Source organism: Ictalurus furcatus, chromosome 23 (assembly GCF_023375685.1).
Source record: "Ictalurus furcatus strain D&B chromosome 23, Billie_1.0, whole genome shotgun sequence".
In the NCBI taxonomy this organism is placed as follows: Eukaryota; Metazoa; Chordata; class Actinopteri; order Siluriformes; family Ictaluridae; genus Ictalurus; species Ictalurus furcatus.
The window spans coordinates 6,762,068-6,784,384 of NC_071277.1; the positions used below are offsets into that span (position 1 = coordinate 6,762,068).

General features: G+C 38.5%; 2 protein-coding genes across 2 annotated transcripts in view; one reads left to right on the forward strand and one right to left on the reverse strand.

The window, feature by feature from the left end:
* Positions 1–18,008, forward strand: LOC128599395 (histone-lysine N-methyltransferase PRDM9-like). Its single transcript, XM_053610931.1, has 10 exons — positions 1–530; positions 4,527–4,612; positions 5,251–5,374; positions 5,464–5,577; positions 5,682–5,792; positions 5,877–5,975; positions 14,279–14,550; positions 15,206–15,273; positions 15,388–15,578; positions 16,861–18,008. Exons 1-10 carry the CDS (start codon positions 41–43, stop codon positions 18,006–18,008), a joined length of 2,703 nt encoding a protein of 900 aa, XP_053466906.1. The 5' UTR covers positions 1–40.
* The window catches only part of LOC128599585 (ferroxidase HEPHL1), a 21,712-nt gene continuing 15,780 nt past the window's right edge, over positions 16,386–22,317 (reverse strand). Inside the window, exon 20 of the mRNA XM_053611330.1 lies at positions 16,386–22,239. Coding sequence (XP_053467305.1) covers positions 22,172–22,239 — 68 coding nt within the window. The 3' untranslated portion in view covers positions 16,386–22,171. The remainder of the gene's footprint in view (positions 22,240–22,317) is intronic.

Sequence of the window (22,317 nt, forward strand, 5' to 3'; positions counted from 1 at the left end):
GTATCCTGTGGCGTTGACGTCATTACGTTGCCACTAACCAATGAGAACAGTTATGTGCGGAGCTACTCGTGTAGCCGCGCCAACCCGTCTCAGGGTAAACTTACTTCCGGTGAAAACAATGGCCGAGTCTAAGAGCAAAAGTTTTTGTAGCGTGCCTCAGTGCAGCAATTCTAAACAAAAACAACCGTATTTACGTTTTCACGATTTCCCTTCAAACAAAGAGCAAAGGGAGAAGTGGGTGATCGCTATTAGAAGGGAAGAAGGGCCTTTCTTTGTGATTCGGAGAGGTAGTACTTATGTCTGCAGTCAGCATTTCACTGCTGCAGACTACATTGAAGGAAGATCGCGGCTGAAGGTCGGTGTCGTTCCCAGTCGTTTTATATGGAATGATTTACATGTAACTTCTCAAAGTCTGTCTGCTTCTGAGGGATCTAGGGTTCGGCTGGGCGTGGAGGCGTGCGGTCAGGAGCCGCCGGTGGTCTTGGAAGATGCTCTCCATGATCACGACTATGTGGCGCGCGCACCTGCCGGTAAGCACGTGTGTTAAATCCCAGTGTTGTTAAGCTGTTATGATGTAGACCAGTGGTCACCAACCCTGTCTCTGGAGATCCACCTTCCTGAAGAATTTACCTCCAACCATAATCATGCCCACCTGACCATCTAATCACTGCCTTATAACCGTTTTGTCAATTAAAAAAAAAAGTTACACATAGGTCCATAGAGGACAAAAATGTCCATGTTCAAAAACTGTCATAGAAATATTATACATTCATATTTTTTTTCCACTTTCACTGATGTCGATTTATTTATTTATTTGTTTATTTTTTACCAGCATCAGTCCTGATCATAATTACCAAACATTCATTAATTTTTAGAATTGTAACCCTTTAAATGCTGGTTTGTTTACATAATGACCCGTTATTTTTATGAAAGAAAAGAAAAAATGGTAATTATTTTCCATATAGTGGAACTACTACTACTACTACTGTTGACTGTTAAACTCACCTCACGTGTCTTTTACAATCGTTGAACCCACCATGAGCAATCGAAAAGTCGTGTTGAAAACAGTGCAGCGAGCAAAACTCGTTATTTTTGACGCCTATTAAGCAGAGGTACACTTTAGTGTAGTCTGGGGTGAAGTGCGTTTTGTAGTTGCTTTTTTTTTTGACATGGTGCCATGTCGCTGCATGACAATACATGCAGTATTACTAAACTAGAGAGAGAGAGAGAGAGAGAGAGAGAAGACAACCCACAGAGAAAACTGTTAGGTTTTCAATCAGGATACACTCTCTGTCATTCTCTCGCCACGTCTTGTCACTCGCTCTCTCTCCCTGTATCCCAATTGGCATACTATCCGTATGACTTAATGATGCATTTTAGAGAGGTGTAAATGAAATGTTGAAAAAGAAATAAAGAGAACGATAGATTAAATGATATCGTATAAATTATATAAGGAATAATTGAAGAAGAAAGGCTGAAATGCAGTCTTCTCTTCCATTACGCGACCTGTTAGTATGTTCCAATATTTGCCTAGTCTTTTAATACACACTCAAATGTATGTACTTTTTATATAGAAAACTTGTACATACTTATAGTAAATAATGTAAGTATGCCAATTGGGACGCAGGGTTTGTCTCTCCAGAACCCGTCTACTATTAGAAGTTCTCTGGTCTCTCACTCGCTCTCAAAAAAAATAAAAATAATGATTTCCAGGAAATTGTATATAATTTGCGGGCGTCAAGGAACCGCCAACAATATACGGGAGACTCCGGGAACTTTCAGGAAAGCTGGGATGTCTGCTGTAGCCTACGATCGTACTTGAAGTAGTGAGTGATTGAGCTAACAAATTTATGACGTATAATGTTGAAGATATCGGTCCTGCCTGTTGTTGATAAATGCCAGTAGTGAGCTTTTACAATGTGAGTACATAGTCATGTCATCAGAAATTGATGTGTAGTGAGCCATGGTCCTTACCAGTGCCCGAATTAGTGTACACGATATAATTTTTCACCACCTAGGGAGTTAAGGAGCTGATCGAGATGCACTTTCAGAAAACTGACAGTCCTTGCTAATGCTAACTCTACAGTAGTTAGCATGCTAACTTTAGTTGAATCACCGCTTTGTGTTCATGGGTGGGAAAAGTTCATGGGGTGGGCTTAAAGAGTAAAAATAATTCAAATCTTATTCAACTCCACATGCTTAACCTGAGAGAGATCTAATCTTGACAAATTTTGATACATCATACCTAATGCACCTTTTAATAAATGAGTTTATAGTGTTTGTTTTACCTTAGGAACAACAGGGTACGGCAGATATCTATTCAAAGACTTTGTACTAAACCTAAGCCTCAAAATAAAAAAAATAATAAAAATAAAATAATAACCTGGAAAATAACTCGCGATTCCGCAGAGCTCCAGTAGATGGCGACGTGCTGCAGGTCTAATTCACGAGTCACTCTAAATTCACAACAGAAGAAGAGGAGTTACTCTGCTCGTTTACACACTTCAGTGTTTACATTCGAGCCACAAATGTGGACTCGTAAATAGTAGCGTTTCAAAACATCCGTGAAAAATATGGCAGCAAACACAGCTCGCAATCACTGTAGCGTCCCTACATGCACGAATAACTCGAGCAAACAGCCGTATTTAAGTTTTCACTCGTTTCCCGCCGACGTGCTGGTGAGAAGGAAGTGGATTTGTGCTATCCGCCGGGATGAAGGGGAACATTTTAAGATATTAAGAGGAAGCACGTATGTCTGCAGCCAGCATTTCAAGGAGTCTGACTACTCGAAAACATCTGGTCGCAAACGGCTAAAACATGGGGCTGTGCCGTCGCGGTTTCAATGGACAAATCCAGAATCTTTTACACGGCGGAATTATTTCGGCAAAATCAGAAAAGCCAGAAGTATGCGGGGGATGAACTCGGAAACGCTATCAGATCATGCCTACGCAGCGGTACTTCCAACAGGTTCAGGAACTTATCACAACACTATAAAGCGACACGTTTTTGTCACTCGCTAGCTAGTTTATTGTTGCTGTATTTATTGTATACTAGTGTAACTAGCTTGCTCAAATACTTTATTAGAAGAACTCGTAACCCTTTTTTTTCTGTTGGACTGTTTCATCCTGAGCATAAAATGGCCACCGGAACAGCACTGTTCATTACCGGATATGACAGCAGTCTTTGTGAGGAAAGTCTATTAGACGGTCCCTCCATGATTTCGCGATCGCAGAAATTAACGCAAAATGAAGGAAACTTCGCAATATTCTGAGGAGCTTGCCATTTTTCAAAAATTACAGCAGATTTTCTGCAGATTTGGATCAAGATGCGTCACGTGACGTCTTCGATGCACGTACGTCGAGCATAAGTAGAGCTAAAAGGTCTCATTTACCAACAAACCACCGTGAAAGACCGTGCAAAACAATTTCGTGCAATTGCAGATTCACTCATTGTAAGCAGTTTTCCACAAAAAAAAAACTCTGCAAGTTGCATTGGAAAGAATAAAAAAAAGGCCGCAGCAAAATCATGCATTTTTGGCCGCACTTATCACAAAAAACTCTGAAATCATGTACAGACTGATTAGACTAATAATAATGATAAAGATAATGTGATGGGGATTTACAGTGACAGAACTGATTTTGAGGTGGGTAAATGCTTTCTGTTTATAGGCAAGGGAAGCATATTTTATTGTAGAATTAAACCAACAATTTAGTGTGATGCTAAATATGCCATTTAATACTAGTAAATGTATGTTCACGCTGTTTTTATCGCTGCAAGTCACCAGTCACTGTACTTCGAAGACACCATTAAGCCAGTGGGTGCCGCAACTAGCTTTCCAAGTAAAATTAGGGCGTTTTCCCACCTGGATCGTTTGGAGCGTTTGATTCGGAACCTGGCGTGTTTTCTCCCTTGGTTCGGGTCATTTAGTAATATATAAACACGACACTCATGCTTGGATCCGCACCAAAACAATCAGTCAGACGACCTGAACGAGACGATCTCGGCCCGATCGCAAACAAACTCTGGAGCGGTTCGCTTGTGGTGAGAAAGCAATCTGACCCAACGAACCAACCTGTAGAGCGATGCCTGATGGGGACTGTGTTACATAACTAGTGTGTTTGTTTTGCTAATGTCTCGCAACATGAATCGCAGTTTATCGCAGGGGGAGAATTTCACTGTACCGTAATGTATATGTGACTAATAAAGACTCATTATCATTATCAAACTTGCATAAAGTTAAACTTTTCTCAACTTTGTTTCATCGCTGGACACGCCCGCATCCAGTCGCCGACGGTAGCTGTCGTATGTTGCCAGAAGTCACCAGCTCTCATTGAAAATGAATGGTCTCTGGTTGCTTTGTCGCTGCATGTGTGAATGTACCTTAAGCATTGCATATTTCATCGAGCAATAAAAATGCACTTTCCTTGACCTATTATTAGACTCATGAATACTGAAAATCTAATTATAGCGATGCTTTCATTTCTTAGTAGTTAGGCTTATGACTATTTGCATTTTTTTCCCCCCAGAATCTTTTAGACCTTTTATAATGGCATCAGAAGAAAGAACCTTAAATTCTTTCAGTAAACCTCCACACACTCCTGCTCGCTCACAGGTAAGAGTTAGTGATGTACTGTATGTAATAGTCTCTTCTTCATCATCATCATCTTTTCAACTTTTAAAGCTTTGAAGACCAAGTGTTAATAGATATTAAATGTTTATTATTTGTTTTTATACCACAGCTGATGAATTGATTGAACTGATGAAGTACTTATTAGGTTAAATCTTCCATAAGCAGCAGCTCTGACAGTAGTTCCAGCTGTAATTTAAATCACAGGTTTACATCAATGTGCTAGTTCTTATCCGTTATTGTTACTGTTGTAACATCTAATAACATGGTCTAAAGCAATAAACAAAACAATAAACAGATTTAATGCTTCCAGTGTCGGCGATTTATAACAGAAGTTTTCCACCATCAGTGTTACGTGCTACAACATGAAAACTATAAATGGATAAAAAAAGTACAATTTGATGCTCATTAAAACATATACAATTGTAGTCGTTGGCAAATGGCTGTGGTATAAGAGGAATAACTTGAGGATGTGCAGTTTGTTGGAAAATACTCAACTTGTTTAGCTTCCACATTACACCATACCATTGTTTATTTTCTGTTTTCTGTATTTTCTTGCTAGGAAATATTCTCCATTGTCTTCCTAAACACATTATAAAATACTATTGTTCTATGGTCTTTAGCTTTGGCAGGTTGCAGAGACGGACCAAGAGTCAACAAGCTCTGAGGAACATGTCATCCCTGTGGTCCAGCAGAACTTAAGAGTCCATCAAAAGCCCCTAAAAGAGAACGATGAAGGCCACCTTTGTAAGACAACAGGATGCACTGCAGTTATTTTGTGTGTTTATACCTCATTGTTACTTTATTCTACTTGAATGTAAATGATCGACCTTCAGGTGGAGACGCATCGAGTTCACTAGGACAAGTCATCCTTACGGACCAGAAACCTACAGGAGAATTTGAGAGGAATCTTGTCAAAGAGGAAGAATCAGAAGGGGAAGACTACCTCTGTAAGACACCAGAAAACACTACCTTTACCTTTTTTGTTTGGGATTTATACTGTGTATTTGTACTTGATATGACAGTGTTTTAAATGGAAATGATCAAACTACAGCTGTAGACACGTCAAATCCCGCGGGAAATTTGATCCCTGTTGACCAGCAGAACGAAGAATTTGTGAGGATCACAGTAAAAGAGGAAGAACCTGAAGATGAAGACTACCAGTGTAAGACAACAGAATGCACTACTGTTATTCTAGTGTTTTTATATTAGCATAGAAGTATTTAAGGTGTGAATGTTCAAACTTCAGGTGGAGCCACGTCGAGCTCAGTGGAAACTGCCATCCCTGTGGACCAACAGAACGGAGAATTGGAGAGCAACGCCATAAAAAATGATGACAGCTACCTCTGTAAGACAACACTAGTCTACATAACACACTCAGCAGTCATATTACATAAACCTAACAGTCAGTCCACTCATGTTGTTAATAATAATAATAATAATAATAGTAATAAGTATTATTATTATTATTACTACTACTAAAATCAATAATTATACTACTACTAATACAACTGTAATACTATTTTTACAAAAGTAGGTCCCCTATATTGTGCATTTTAACAAATGTAGTAGCTGGCTTCTTGATACAAGAGTTACACCAAAACTTAAATTGCTCTGCAGTAGCACCCTCTTCAGGTCCACTGGTTCATCTTACTTACCCAAATAGTGGGAGGGAGTACTACCTACTGAACAAAAGAATAAGGTGCATGGACCAATAATAAATATTATTGTCTGTGGACTTTAAACTGGTTTGTCATGCTCCAGATCACTCAAGTTTTGGTGGCTAGGGATGCATCAATACTGATAATGATATGGGGTCTCCCTCTGAGATGTGCTCATTTACTCATACTCATACAAAAAATGCTTTTATACCAACATAGGATATCATATGATACTACTGTTGCTTTAAGCCTAGTGTACATCGTTGTGCGAGTGAACAGACGAAACGAAATGACAGTAGAGGTCGACCGATGGTGGATTTTACCGATACTGGTAACTCAGTCGGGCGGTACCTGCCAATAACTGATTAATCAACCGATAGATTTTAAAATTGATACTTGAAAACATAACACTCAAAGTAAAATATTGCTGAAGTTTATTACAAAAATAAAACTCTACTGACTGGACCATGAAAATGTACTACTGTAAAAAAAAAAAAAATATATATATATATATATATTTCACAAAAGTGAGTAAACCCCCTCACATTTTTGTAAATATTTGATTATATCTTTTCATGTGACAACACTGAAGAAATGACACTTTGCTACAATGTAAAGTAGTGAGTGTACAGCTTGTATAACAGTGTAAATTTGCTGTCCCCTCAAAATAACTCAACATATATATAACTATTAATACATTTTACAGTAAATTAAATATGTACATCTAAACTGAACCAAAATTAACATAAATAAAAATAGAGGCCTCCAAAATGAATAAAAAAACATGTAAAATAACACAACAATATTTGTCATTGATACTTTTTATTTCGCCTCTAGAGGCCGCTCTTGTACTGTATAATGACAGCTGACCTTTCTCAACCGCTCCCTCAACAGACACAACTGGGAAGACTATCGGTGTGGATTTTTGCAGATAACCGATAGTTCCAGAAATCGATTATCTGTGTCTATTAATCTGCAAAACCGATCAATCGGTCGACCTCTAAATAACAGCAGTCTGGACAGTTGTCATAATTGATGTCAATCATGGCAAAGAAGACTGCAAACTGTGCTCTGTGGAAATATCAAGAGGATGAACTACAGCATCTTCCTACAATACAAGTAACCTGATATAAAATCTTCATGCTGTTTAAACAGTATCCTAAATTGAGAGGTTACGAGAGTGATTGTCCTGAGTATACAGAGCAGTATCTGTGAGTATGGTCATTAAAATAACAGCAAGGTGCTTTGAACCGTGCGCACATATAGATATTCACAAGCATGCAGCAGTGAAGCGAGCGTGCAGAGAAACTGTCCGAGCACTTCAGGTCTGCGAGCACTGAGACCTTTTTTCTCCACTGACTGATACCATGTCTACCGATGTCTACACTTTGCTTGTGACTCAAGGTGTAATTCATGGCACCTTGTGCTCATTTCTCTGATACTGATACTGCTCTGTGCACTCTCTATTAAAGATACCGTTTAAACGCCATAACATTGTCCATGTAAAACTCAACAGGAGGATTTCATTGCTAGCAGCACACAGCAGCAATTAACATAAATAGAGCTATCTAAGATGTTCTCTTTATGCTAGGTAAGATATTTGCATCCGTATCAAAGAGTACTGAAGAACATACTTGTACTCGGTCAAAAGAAAAGATATAAATGCATCCCTAAATAAGACAGAAAAGAACAGCATTTTTGCTGATGTGGATTTTTGGAGATATGAAGTATAGTTATAACGAGGTATGACGACACAATGAGAACGCATATAAACATCAGATGCATATCAGATTGAATCGATTGTTGTGCATGCAGGTTGTGTGGTAATGCAGGGTCTAAATGGGATCCAAATGTAAAAAATAATGGATTAAAATTTGGTTTTAGCAACCACCACAAAAGACTTGAGAAACTTGAGATATCAGGTGAAAATCGCCTTAACTAAAATAGCTCCAAAAATACAACAAAAAGAAACTGTTAAAGGTTGCACTGCATGAAAAGAAGCATATTCTAATATTCTAAAATTTAAAGCTTGTAAACTTCCACTGAAAGATTTATGGGGGAAAATACAGAATCGGGTTACGTGGAAATTCCAAACCTCACGTCTGAGGACATAGAGTATGAAGATCTATGAAATTTCATGGAAATTCCTGGCTGACATGCTGTTTTTCATTACCGGTTGTCTTACTGTGTGCGCCTTTAACTTGTTCAGTGATTTGGCTAATGTAATTTGGCTTGGGATGGTGATGGAAGTTTGGTTTGTTCTCAGAGCATAGGAGCAAAAGGAAAACTTGAACTTAGCTCTGTACAAAATGTCATTTAGAAATGGTAGTTAAGGTTAACTCAAGTCAAGATGAAATCTGTAAGACCAAAAAAAAAAAAAACCTTTTATATAGAACTGGCTGTATGCTGGGTAGAAAGGTAAAGCGAAACCCAAATATGACACTAAAGATTGGTTTTGCTGACACAGGAGTGGTGGTGCACTGTTCTTCTCAGCAGCATTGCTTGCATACACATGATCTGCATGGAAGAGTCATCAGAAGGAAACTTTACCTATGACCTCATCCATCCATCTTCTATACCGCTTATCCTCTTTAGGGTACCTCTGACCTCATCTCCTGTGTTAGCTCGCTTTCATTATTCTTTTATATTATTGGCATTAATTAAAGAATATAAAACAACTGGTTTTCACAAAATGTTCTCAATGGTACTCGTAGTCCCTGACTTAGTGAACTAGCATGAGGATGTGTTCTTCATAGAGATTAGGGATGGGGCGATATCTTATCGTTTGCGATGTACCGGTTGAAATTCTCCCCACAATAAGAATCAGTCTTCTAGTGATGATCATGATATAGCCTAGTCGATGACGTATTTCTGAGGAGGAGTTTATCGCTCAACGAGGAGCTACTGTACCTCTACAATCTGGAACCGGTTTGGTTAGAGAAAATTTGTTTTAGTTTTAGATCAATGTTTGCGTTTCTGAGGCTCTCAAGATCACAGCTATCACCCGTAGCCGAAAACAGTGGTGCATGATACTATATTGATATCGTCACTGATATCGTTATCGCAATAAAATACCAGAAAATATCGTGGTCTAGTTTTAAGTACATATCGTCCATCCCTAATAGAGACTCCAAAACACTTCGATAAGTTGCTCTGGATAAGGACGTTTACTAAACGCGGTAAACATAAAAAAAAATAAAGCAATTTAAACTTGACAGTATATTCCAGATATAAAAGTCCAGTAATCCATGCAAATTATATGATTTGAAGTCGATCAAGTCAAGGTTTACATTAGTTAGTCTTCTTATGTGTAAATGTACACGCACTCAAGAGCACAAGTATGATACGAAAGTTTTTTTTTTTTAAAGCATTCATTGGATTTTCATGAAAACCAAATTTCATGTGAATGATTTGCGCATAAATCCGTTCGTATCCTGCTTGATAAAGGAGGTCTGCTGTGTGTGAATATATGCACTGGAATATATTAAATAACAAAAACAAAAGTGTCCAAATTCTTATTTCCCCTCGGTGTATTGGATGATTATCATCACAATTTTATTTTTTTTAATCCACGATGTAGTTTGGATTACAGCTGCGCCAAATAATAGAACTCGCATCTGGAAAACAGTGCAAGTGGAAACTAGAAATGTGACCGAGCTCAGTTATATTTAATATTTAAAAAGATGAGTGTGAACTGGGAGGATGGTATTGACCTGGCTACGTTCTTTATTTATTGTGATTGCTTTAGTACTGTGGAAGAGCAGCAGGTGATGGATTGTAGTGTGATTTTTTTTTTTTTTTTTTTTTTTTTTTTTTAAATTAGGAGTTTAATTAACATTTCTTCTAAATCAGATTGCTCGTGCAGAAGGAAATTGGGTATTTCTGCACCGGTGAATAATGAGCAAGGTGACGGGGCAGCAGGTCCATTCAGCAACTGTGACTTCCTGAAACAGCTGATCGCTGCTCAGAATAGTACGTCTCGTCAACTCGCTGCTCTCTCGTCCCAAATCACTGAGCAGACTTTGCTTCTCAAGGATGTTTTGGATGAGATGCGGCAGCAACGAGACTGTAAAGAACCTACGAGTGCACCAGAGAGGATGAAAAGAGCACATAGTTTGGCTATTGCTGTAAGTAAATTTTTTTTAGCTAGGCAGTGTTTAAATATTTATTGTCGTTTCACACGATATACACAAAGGCGTGCATCATAATATAGTGTTGGCAGTTTGTGGATGCAAAATCCTACGGAAAATGTTTTTGTTTGTTTGTCTGTTTATTTATTTATTTATACAACAAATATAGCAGATTTCCCAGAAGATTGTATGTCTGCTCATGCATGAATAAACGGTTACATTTATGCTGCCATAAAAACAGTTTAAGTTTGTTTAATGCACTTATCCCTTATATAACCATTTTATATTATTATTTTTTTTTAAACAGAAAGCTGCAAGACGCCTGCACAATTCAGAAAAGAATCCTGAAAAATATGATCCACAGACCGGGTAAGACTCAGAATTTACTTGCAGCAACTTGTAACGATCTGTATTCCATGTCATTTTAACTGCAGAATTATATAATGTAACATAACATCATAAAACTCAATAGCAATATTTTTTTTTTCCCAACAGAATCAACTCCCTACATAATCAAGCGGTCACAACGCATCTCCTTAAGGAGCTCTCAGTGAGTTTTGCAGATGCCGATCCTGAGGTTATAAAAGGTTGCAACATAAAAACATCACTTGCAATGGAATTGATCTAGTCCTCCTTTTGCTAAACTGTGGAATTGGACGCTGATGAAAGTACAGTATTTGAAAATGAAATTCGTATATATTTGAATTATATTCATGTCACACTAGAATTTTTTTTTACCCCCCACTTTTTAAACTTGCCAGGGGTAAAACTTGCTTTTAAGATCTATCTAATTTCAAAAATACAGATTTTGTTGTAAATTAAGCATAAAGTTAAGCATCCCAGGCTAAAATAGAACTTTTAAAAGTGGTCAAACTAATTTTGTTTCCCTCGTTCTATTCAAATACCTCGTTTTCTACAGCAATGCTAATCTACCTAACCTTTAGCTGTTTGGTAGAAATAAACATACAAATGAACGTAGAACATAAAAAAACAACTTTAGATGCATTTACCTCATTATGGTTCATATCTTCCATTTTGATCCAACTTTATTCCATGACTCTTCACTTTATGAAAGCGTGCGAAGCAGATGACTGTGATTGGCCACTCTGAAAGTATAAACTTTTCCCTAGGAATCCCAGAAACTTCTTTGGCCTAATTTACTTACTGTTATATATAATGTTATTATATAACATTATATATTATATATCATTGTATAACCATTTAATATAACGTCTATATAATTCCATCCATCCATCCTCAACCGCTTATCCGTTATCGGGTTGCGGGGGCAGCAGCTCCAGCAGGGGACCCCAAACTTCCCTTTCCCGAGCCATATTAACCAGCTCTGACTGGGGGATCCCGAGGCGTTCCCCGGCCAGTGTGGAGATATAATCTCTCCACCTAGTCCTGGGTCTTCCCCGAGGTCTCCTCCCAGCTGGACGTGCCTGGAACACCTCCCTAGGGAGGCGCCCAGGGGACATCCTTTCCAGATGCCCGAACAACCTCAAATGGCTCCTTTCAATGCAAAGGAGCAGCGGCTCTACTCCGAGTTCCTCTCGGATAGCCGAGCTTCTCACCCTATCTGTAAGGGAGAAGCCAGCCACCCTCCTGAGAAAACCCATTTCGGCCGCTTGTACCCGCGATCTAGTTCTTTCGGTCACTACTCTATATAATTCATATATACAAAAATTCATATACTTTTGTCAGCTTACAGGCCCCATACAAAACTTAGTATGTGCATCAAAAGTTGCTGTAAGTTTGTCATATTTCTGCGTTGGTTTATGCATACAAAATTTTCTTGTTTTGTCATTAAGAATATTCACTCTTTCTGTTTAGCGTCCTGCAAGACTTATTATGAAACTGTAAGGAAAAGCTATTTCTTGACTCAGACACAAAAGGCCCGATGGAGATACGCCCTCAAGTTTGCTGCAAAAAACAGGCAGAGAAGGAAAAGAGTATGTTAAAGAATTGATTATAGTGTTTGTGTAACGTTAATATTCGTTAAAAGTAACTTTTTATTGTTATTTTTAGGCAAGGTCAACAGCCATTCTTACCTAAGTGGAAACTGAGCTGTGGCAGACCGCAACGCTGGACGTCGTGTTTGATGATGAGGATGCTGTTGTTGACGGAGGCCAGTTTGAACAGGAAGACCTCCATTCCTGAGGAGTCCAGTGCTATCTGAACTGTGCCAGGAACTGCAATGGATACTGGACACTGACTTGTAATATGTTGCTACATATCACTGTTGTATAATAGAAGCATGTAATAGAAGACTGCAAGAAGCATAATAGAAGACTTATTTTAGTAGATATTTTACCTTTTGTAAATTCTATTAAATAGTATCTTATTCTTGGTTTATACTGTGATTTCTAACCCTAATAAAAGAATGAAACATGTATTGTTAGTATTATTGAGCGTATGACCAATCAAATCACTCCTTAGGGCTAATCCTACATTTACATACACACACACTATATCATATACGCTATTTAGCCAAAAGCATACGGACACCTGACAATCTCCAAACTGGTCCTTCTCCAAACTGTTGCCACAAAGTTGAAAGAACACACAAGTGTCTAGAACAGAGGTGTCCAATCTTATCCGGAAAGGGCCGGTGTTGGTGCTTGTTTTCATTTCAACCAAGCAGGAGCTGCACCTGATTCCACTTGTTTAATCAGTTGATCTTGGCTTTCAATAGACTCAGGTGTGGCTTCTGCTTGGTTGGAATAAAAACCTGCATCCGGCACTTTCTGGATAAGATTGGACACCCATGCTCTAGAACGTGTTTGTATGCTGTAGTTTATGAAGATTTCATTCGAACTAAGAGGTCCAAACCTGTTCCCGCATGAAAATAAACGAGATGCATAAAGACATGTTTAGCCAAGGTTGGAGTACAACTTGAGTGGCCTGTCCAAAGCCCTGACCTCAACCCAACTGGAGACTTTATGATGAACTGGAATGCAGAGTGAACTATATACAGGACTCCTAGCCTGAACTCACTCATGCTCTTGTGGCTGAATCAACCCAATTCCCCATAGACACTCATCTACATCTGGAATGGGATGTTCAACAAACATATGGGTGCGATTAGTTAAGTGTCCACATCCTTTTGGCCATGTAGTGTATCTTCTGAGAAGTCTGCCATGTTGGTCGATTATCATATAAATAAATAATTAAATGTGTTCGTGGCATGTTGTCCTAAATGGCAATTTCGGTATTTTTTAAGTTGGATTTTGCATCCACAGACATGCACTGTTATGGGTCCCAAAATGGCGGATCACTCGGACATATTCACACAGTTACCGGTCTTGATATGACTCTATTCATGCAGTGGTCCTAATATAGCTCTTGACATGTGGTGTTACTGGTCCCTATAAATGCTGCTTTTCATGCAGGGTTACTCGTCCTGGTATGGCTCTTTTCATGCAGTGTTACTTATCTTAATTTGGCTCGTCATGCAGTATTCTTGGTGTTACTAGTCCCAATATGGCCCTTGTCATGTAGTGTTACTGGTCCCAATATGGCTATACAGTGATGGATGTAAACCTTCTGCTCTTTTGGGCTTGCAAGTGATGCACATATTATTCCTGTGGAGCAATTTTCCAAATAATGCCATTTTTGATGTTTCACTTCCAATAAATTTCAAATATGTAAATGATCATGAATACAAATCTGTTTTCATGCAAGTCCTTCAGAAAATCAGACATGGCACATCTATCTCACTCATTCTTACAGGGTTAGACGCTGATCAGTAGAAGCATTGCAAATGTGCCAAAATCGGCTAATCGTAAACTTCTAAAAAGCCGTAAATATTTGGTTTATTTAGCCATCATTTCTTTTCTTGCTTTCTTTCCTTCTAGTCTGTGAGCATTGCAGAACGTTCTTCATCAACAAATGTGAAGTTCATGGTCCAGCTCTCTTCATCACTGATACTCCTGTTCCCATGATGTCCATTGACCGAGCCAGACAAACCCTGCCCCTTGGTCTAGAAGTTCAGATGTCTGGTATTCCCAACGCAGGCCTGGGAGTGTTTAATAAAGGAGAGACTGTGCCAGTAGGTGCTCACTTTGGGCCCTATGAGGGAGACCTGGTGGACAGAGATGAAGCAATAAACAGTGGATACTCTTGGGTGGTGGGTTAGAATTATTATTCTAGAAAACGTTCATTCAAATGAATTGTAAATTAATGATTGTAACCGCTATATGCTAATTTAGCAATTTGTCACTATTATCATGGGTGTACCACAAGGCTGTAGGTTCTCCTCTACTCTTTTAGTCTTTCTACTCTTTCTCAAATTACTCCAGTTTGCATGTATAATATCATATCAGTATAGGATTACTCACATCTTGGACACTACTTACAGTTTGCTGGATAAATGAAAATTCCTTGCCACTCCAAAATCACTAGTACTGGGCTTAGATTTTCGCAATTGACCGATTCTATCCTCATGTATGTAGTAGATGTACTCTAACATCGGTTCTCGAACATTTTGGCCCCCTTTAACTCAACACAAATTTATTTTATAAATATGATGCAAGTATTTAAATACTAGGTTCATTATTCAACTGTATACAAGAATTTTCTGGCTATTTAATGGAGCTTTGGAACATCTTAAACTTCCCAATGACAGAACACGTTAGGCCCAAGTTCACATTACTTAAAGTTGTCCTTATTTATAGGCAGTTAATGCCACGCTGTCCAGGTAAACGTATGGCGGAATTCCTCCATAATTTGAGTTTACAGTCTTGTAAAATGTCATAAAAACTTTATTTATTTATTTTAAACAGATATACAGGAGCAGTGGATGTGAGGAATATATAGATGGCAAGAGAGAATTGTATTCTAACTGGATGAGGTAAGAAAATTATGGACTTATGGACTATGTTCCTTATTTTGTGTTAAACTTACTGTGTGTCTTCCTGTGGCTCTTCGTTCTCTTATTCTACTTCTCATCTGTTCATTCTCTCAGGTATGTGAATTGTGCTCGTAATGGTGAAGAGCATAATCTCGTGGCGTTTCAGTATCGTGGCGGGATTCTGTACCGTTGCTCTAGACCCATCAATCCAGGACAAGAGCTTTTGGTGTGGTACGAAGAGGAGTATGCCAGACGCCTTGGCCTTGTGTTCGAATACTTCTGGAACATAAAGAGCTCCACAAATGGTGATGTCCGACAATTCAAATATTTAATTCATTTTAATTATATTGGCAAAGACTTTTTGTGTTGCCGTCTTTCTGACCAATGAACGAATGAAGATGTTTTCAGCACTACGCACCCCTCAGCCGACTTTGTTTAATGAGACCATAGGCTTTCCTTGGTGCTCTAATATGGAGATTGAGGTGGCCATTGCAGATTAATGGCGTCAGCCACAAGAGGGCGTGCGCTGCAGTAATTTTATCACTGGTAAGTGTGTGATGCAAAGCAGAGTGCCTAAAAATCCTCCTTATCTGAGATAAAATCACTGAAACACATGCTCTCGAGTGGCTTATTGTTTTTATAAAAACTCCCTCAAAAATATGATCAAATCCAGCATTCAATAAATAACTGAACTTGTTATTAATAATATTTGCTAAACAATTGCTTTGCCATGCAGTGTAGTCTGTTAACAGTAAGATTTGGTTGCTAAGCAACATAATGGGCAAAGATTTTGATATTTTATGCAGAGAACAACGGCACAAGTCTTAGTTTAGTGTAGTATAAGTTTATTAACCATTAACACACAATTAAATGATTTTGATGCGGTCACAGGTGTACATATATATTGAGGATTTTACAAAGATTTTGAATTCGGCTTAAAATTATTCAGATTTGAGTTTTATAAATTTGGTTTTTGTGTTTCTCTGGTCACGTTGTGGACGTATGATTGTGTGAATCGTTTTGTAGGATACAGTGGATATAAAAGATCTACACACCCCTGTTAAAATGGCAGGTTTTTCTGATGTAAAAGAATGAAACTAAGATAAATCATGTCAGATCTTTTCCCACGTTTAATGTAAAATTGCAAAGTATACAAATAAATTGAAAAAAAAAAAAACAATCAAAAACTTTTTTTACGGGATAAAAGAGTCTTTTTGCAACGTTTTTCTGCTCTTTCTTGCAATGTTTCTTTCAAAACATTCTATCAAATTCCGAGGGCTTCTTCTGTGCACAGCCTGCTTCAGGTCACCCCACAGATTTCTAGTTGGATTCAGGTCTGGACTCTGGCTAGGTCATTCAAAAACATTGATCTTCTCTTGGTTAAGCCATAGGGTCAACGTTGTGCTAAAAGGTGAAATTCCTTTTCATCTCCAGCTTACTAGCAGGATCAACTGATATTTGTAGCTATTCCTGATTCACTCCACCTTGATAAAAGCCCCAGCTCTGGCTGAAGAAAAGCCGATGCTGCCACCACCATGCTTCATTTCACATTGTGTTTCTAATGCTTTATTTCCCTCTCTGTTCCAGAAAAGAGCAATTCCCCGTTGCAAGTTTTCTCCTGCTCCTGGTGTCCGCTTTTATATACATCCGAAACATCCCTCAGCGAACACATCAAGAGATGCCACTGTGAAGAATCGGAGATGCCACAGAAAAAAGTCGAGACAACAAGCTCTACTAGTCAGCAAACGTCTTCTGCTACTCTCTGCATTAACACCTCTGGCACCCAGCTTCAGAAAAAAGTCTTCCAATGCTCAAATTGTGAAAAACGTTTTTCTCACCTGAGTAATTTCCAAATACACATGCGCGTCCACACCGGAGAGAAGCCGTATCGGTGTTCCGAGTGCGGGAAAAGTTTCGCTCAACAGAACAATCTTCAGTCACATCAACGCATTCACGCGGGCGAGAAGCCGTATCAGTGTTCGCAGTGCGGGAAGAGTTTTAATCGAGAGGACAACCTCCGAATTCACCGGCGCATCCATACAGGAGAGAAACCGTACTGCTGCGGAGTGTGTCCCAAGAGTTTTGCTCACCGGAGCGCTCTTCGAATACACCGGCGCGTCCACACAGGAGAGAAGCCGTATCAGTATCCGCACTGCCCGAAGAGTTTTTCTCAACTGACTCATCTGCAACAGCACAAGCTCACGCACGACAGGGAAAAGCCGTACCAGTGTTTAAGCTGTAACAAGTGTTTTACTCAGCAATGCTATCTCCAAGCACACCAGCGCATACACACGGGAGAGAAGCCGTATTGCTGTACGCACTGCGGGAAGAGTTTTACACACCAGAGCACCCTGCGGCGACATGGGCGCGTTCACACCGGAGACAAGCCGTATCAGTGCTCGCACTGCGAAAAGAGTTTCTCTCACATGAGCACGTTCCAGATACACCAGCGTACTCACACAGGAGAGAAGCCGTGCGAGTGTTCGGAGTGCGGGAAACGTTTTACGCACCGACAAGCCCTGCTACAACACCAGCGCACTCACACAGGACAGAAGCCGTATCGCTGCTCGCAGTGCGAGAAGAGTTTCCGTAACCAGAGTCATCTCCGACGACACCAGCGTACTCACACAGGAGGAAAGCCACATTACTGCTCACGGTGTGGGCGGAGCTTCTGTCATGCAAGTATGTTTAAGACACACAAGTGTGTTGGCATGGAGACATCAGCTCTTCCCTAATGAATTACAGATCACGAAATCAAAAATCAGAGTACTCTTGTAGGCAAGACATTTATTCTGTTACATTCTTCTTCTTCTTCTTCTTCTTCTTCTTCTTCTTCTTCTTATTATTATTTTGGAACGTTTGTAGTTACTCAATTGACATGCAGCAGGAAGCATTGCCATCTCTCAGAGTTCAGGTTACTAAATGTGAGGAGTTTATGAGGGAGTATATATGGGTGCTTTAACACGTTACATGTAATTAAAATGGAAACGCTACTGCCACCAGTTTTGTCACAACGGCACACTTCCGAAGTAAAAAGCACTGAGTGATGGTCAGCGTTTATGTTTTCTACCATCCTGTCAGGTCGCACATTGGGGAGCGAGTGAGAATTATATAATAAACATGGAGGACGTCTGGTTAAAAAAATAAAAAATAAAAATAAATATAAAATTAATGTATCGTGTTGCCTTCTTGAGCATCAGTGAATGTTTGCACCTTTTGTAATAGTCGTGTATGAGACGAGTCCCTCAGTCGTCCTCAGTGTGAAAAGATGGATCTCGACATCATATAGCCGCTGTTAAAAGGAAAGGGCTCAAATCTGCAGAAGATGCTGGAAAAGTAAAGAATGTACAGGACCTGGAGGATTTTTCTGAAGAACAGTGGACAGTTTAACTGCTCAGGACAAACATTGGACTCGTGAAGAACTATCACAAAACATACAAACATCATGTCGTTGATCATCCAGGTAACGACACACAGGATTAAGAATCGAGCGTGTGTAAACTTTTGAACTGGTTCATTTGTGTAAATTCACTCATTATTGTGTCTTGAGAACTATATGTAAACATCCGTTTTGAAAAATTATTAGCATTTTGCAGCTCTCTCTCTCTCTCTCTCTCTCTCTCTCTATATATATAGAGGCGTATCATGCGCTCTGACCCCAACCTCCTAACATGCTGTGGTATGCGAAGAAAAGAATTTCACTGTGCTGTAATGTATATGTGACTAATAAAGACTCATTATATATAGTGAGTGAAATTTTCTATTCACCACATCATAAGTACATTTACGACATGTTGAATAGAAATTTTCATGGCCAATATTTTACTGTTGGAATTAATCCTCTCTTTAACTGTGATACAACGCCAAAGTGCAAACAGTCAACCTCCTCATCACCTCTGAATTTTTTCATCTTTCTTGCCAATAATAATAATAATTTTACATGTACACTGTAAAAGCGGATAAGTTCATTTAACTCAAAAAATTTGAGGAAACCAATTACCTCAAAAATTTTAAGTTGATAAATCAATTTCTTTAAGCCAAATGCACTTAAATTACAAAGCTTGAGTTACATTTTTGTTATATTTAAGTAGGGCTGCACGATTATGGCCAAAATGATAATCCCGATTATTTTGATCAATATTGAGATCTCGATTATTTATCACGATTATTAATTGATTTTAGTGACAACGTATTTTTATTGCACTTTCACATTTATTAAATTTTCTCATGCCACAATATAATACACAAGTAGGCATGAGAAAACTTCAGCTGGTCAATTATGACAGAATTTAGGAACATAGTGTGAGCCATGACACATTAATTTACCTTCTGATAAACTAAATTTAATATTTTCAGATCATTTTACAGACTGTATGCAAAAAACAAACGTTAACCTGTTCCACCTTGTAAAGAAATACAATAAACATCAATGTTCAGTCTTTGAAGTCTGCTCCTCTTAAATATATTTAAAGCTACACTATTAGACATTTTCCACTGTCATGGTTCTGGGCTGGAGTCAGTTCTCGAACCGCTCTGTGTATATTGTGTATATATCTGAATAATCTCATATAGTATGCGATTGGGTGAGTTCATTTACCCGTCAGATGTAAAGCGCTTTAGTTTAATGGTGTTCATTACTGACGCTCCCATCAGGATTTTTACAGACAATACGATCCAGATACCAATCTTTTTTTGTTTAAACTTTAATCAGGAGGTCATAAACAGTTAAATGTAAGCTCTCTGCTCGTGGTCATTGTTAATTGAGTTAAAATAATAGTAATGAGATACTGTTGGTTAAGTGATAAATAAACAAGCATAAAATATTTATTTTTAAATATCTTAAAAACAATAAAGAATCCTAATTAAGAGTAGACTAACACAAAAAATGATCCATATTAGGAAAAAGGCTAATAGCTTTCTAAGGAAATAGCGAACTAAGCTTAATGTCAAATTGATATTAAATGCATCCCATAGTAATTAAACATTATTTCATTTCTCATTTTATTTATATTTTATGAAATTATATCTATTTTTTTATATTAAGTGATTTATTTATAATTAAGCACATTTTCTGTTTTTACATTTTAATAGTTTTATTTTTGTTTATCAGTTTTAGATGGGTTTCCCCAGTACAGTGTTCCATGTCTGCTGATAATTGGGTGTTTTGGGGGGGGATAAATCAAAACATGTCAACTGATGTTGACTTTTTTAGTGTTATCTGGCAACCGTGAGTTTAAATGAAGTGAATTAGAGTTAGTGAAGGGGAGCGGCAGTGTCCTGTATGTTTACAGACTGAACAGTTGCTACTCTTGATTATGATTGGTGAGGAATTTTTTAATAAAGAAGTTTGAATTAAACCCACCTTGTAGCATTAGCATTATTAATAATTTACTCCGCGCGGAGCCGCTGTTTCTACACGAGCAGCTCACAGTAGCGGGATCAGGTCATTTTGCGGTATCAATAAAAGATGGCGGTTGTGAGATCGGGAAGTTGAAGCGGATGATGTAGAGAGTTACTTGTCAGCATAATGGCTTCTCTGCAGTATTTACACACTTGTTCGGTTGACTGAGATGAAAAGCAGTGTGACAGTAACTGTAGATGCATTTTGGACTTCCTGTAGTTTTTATTCCGATTGTATTCTCTGCACAGGTCACTCGCACCGGTGCGAATAAATATTTATTCACAGTCGCACAAAATACTTTTCAGTCACAAATGCGAGTGAAATGGTCGCACTGTAGAGCCCTGAGTTTATCTGCAAAGTTTTTTCCCGTTCGGCGCGATGACGTTTAATGTCCCCGACAACCTCTGTAGTGCCATTCAGCAGCATGTTAATGTCGTGATTTCTCGAAGCGAAAATGGCCGCTAGAGGGCTAAAATCCTAACTCCGTTTCGGGGTTTTGGCACTACAAAATGACGTCATCCCTGCGCCGCTCTATGGTGATTGGCTGTAAGTGTAAGAAGCGCTTGATTTGATCTGGAGTTTTCTATGAGCGGAGGACGAACTTTAAACGTTAATATCGAAGTCGATCATGTTCATTTAATCGTGGGCAGTCAAAATTGTAATCGCGATCGATATTCGATTAATTGTGCAGCCCTATATTTAAGTGTATTTGGCTTAAAGAATTTGATTTATCAACTTAAAATTCTTGAAGGTACTCGGTTTTACAGTGTATCCCTAACTTGTTTTTTCACTGCTGGGCTTCGGAAGAAAAGAGGCAGAGGGAAATAAAATTGGATGCAAACAGAAATGTTGACTTGCTTGAGTGATATTTTGAGTAATCAGTTTACATTTTGTAGAAATGTACACCTGGACGTAAACGTACACCTGGACGTAAACGTCGGAGCATACAGATATAATATGCGTGCACTTAAAATACTGAAGATATGAGAACACAAGATGGAGTAATTTGTCAGCAAACATAATTTAACACTTTTTGTGTCTGGAACATAATCAAACAACTTCAGTGCAGCCCCAAGCTTGTGATATGTGAAATAAAGTCTAAATCCAAGATCCACAGCAGTCTGGTCATTTGTTCTTGCTTAATCATTTCAGTGTTCATGAAAACATTGTAGATATGTTTCAAAAATGCACGAGCACGCCACAGTTCATTTAACTATAAAGCTCAGAATTCCTGGCTATGCCACTGTTCATATTTGTTCTCATTCATTAACAAAAAAACAAAAAACAAAACCTACACCTGTAAACCTGCTTAGGAAAAAAACACTACTTAAAGCATTCTCCCTGAGTCTCTTGTCCTTGTCAACTTTCCAAGTATCCATAAATGTAGAAAAATGACTTCATGTCTAGTGCATTCATGTGTTGTGTACTTTTCTGCCTCCCACGTCTTCGTTGAAACCACAGTTTGGAATGACATCGATTTTAAACATCTCTTCTGAGTCACTGGAGCCAGAAAGCAACTGTGATGAACAGTAGCATTCGTGGAAAACTCTGCAAACATGTGCAGCCTGAAAAACAGTGGATTTTTAAAAAATCATTTCAACATAACATGCATGTACGTAACAAAGGAAAAAGAGTACATCATT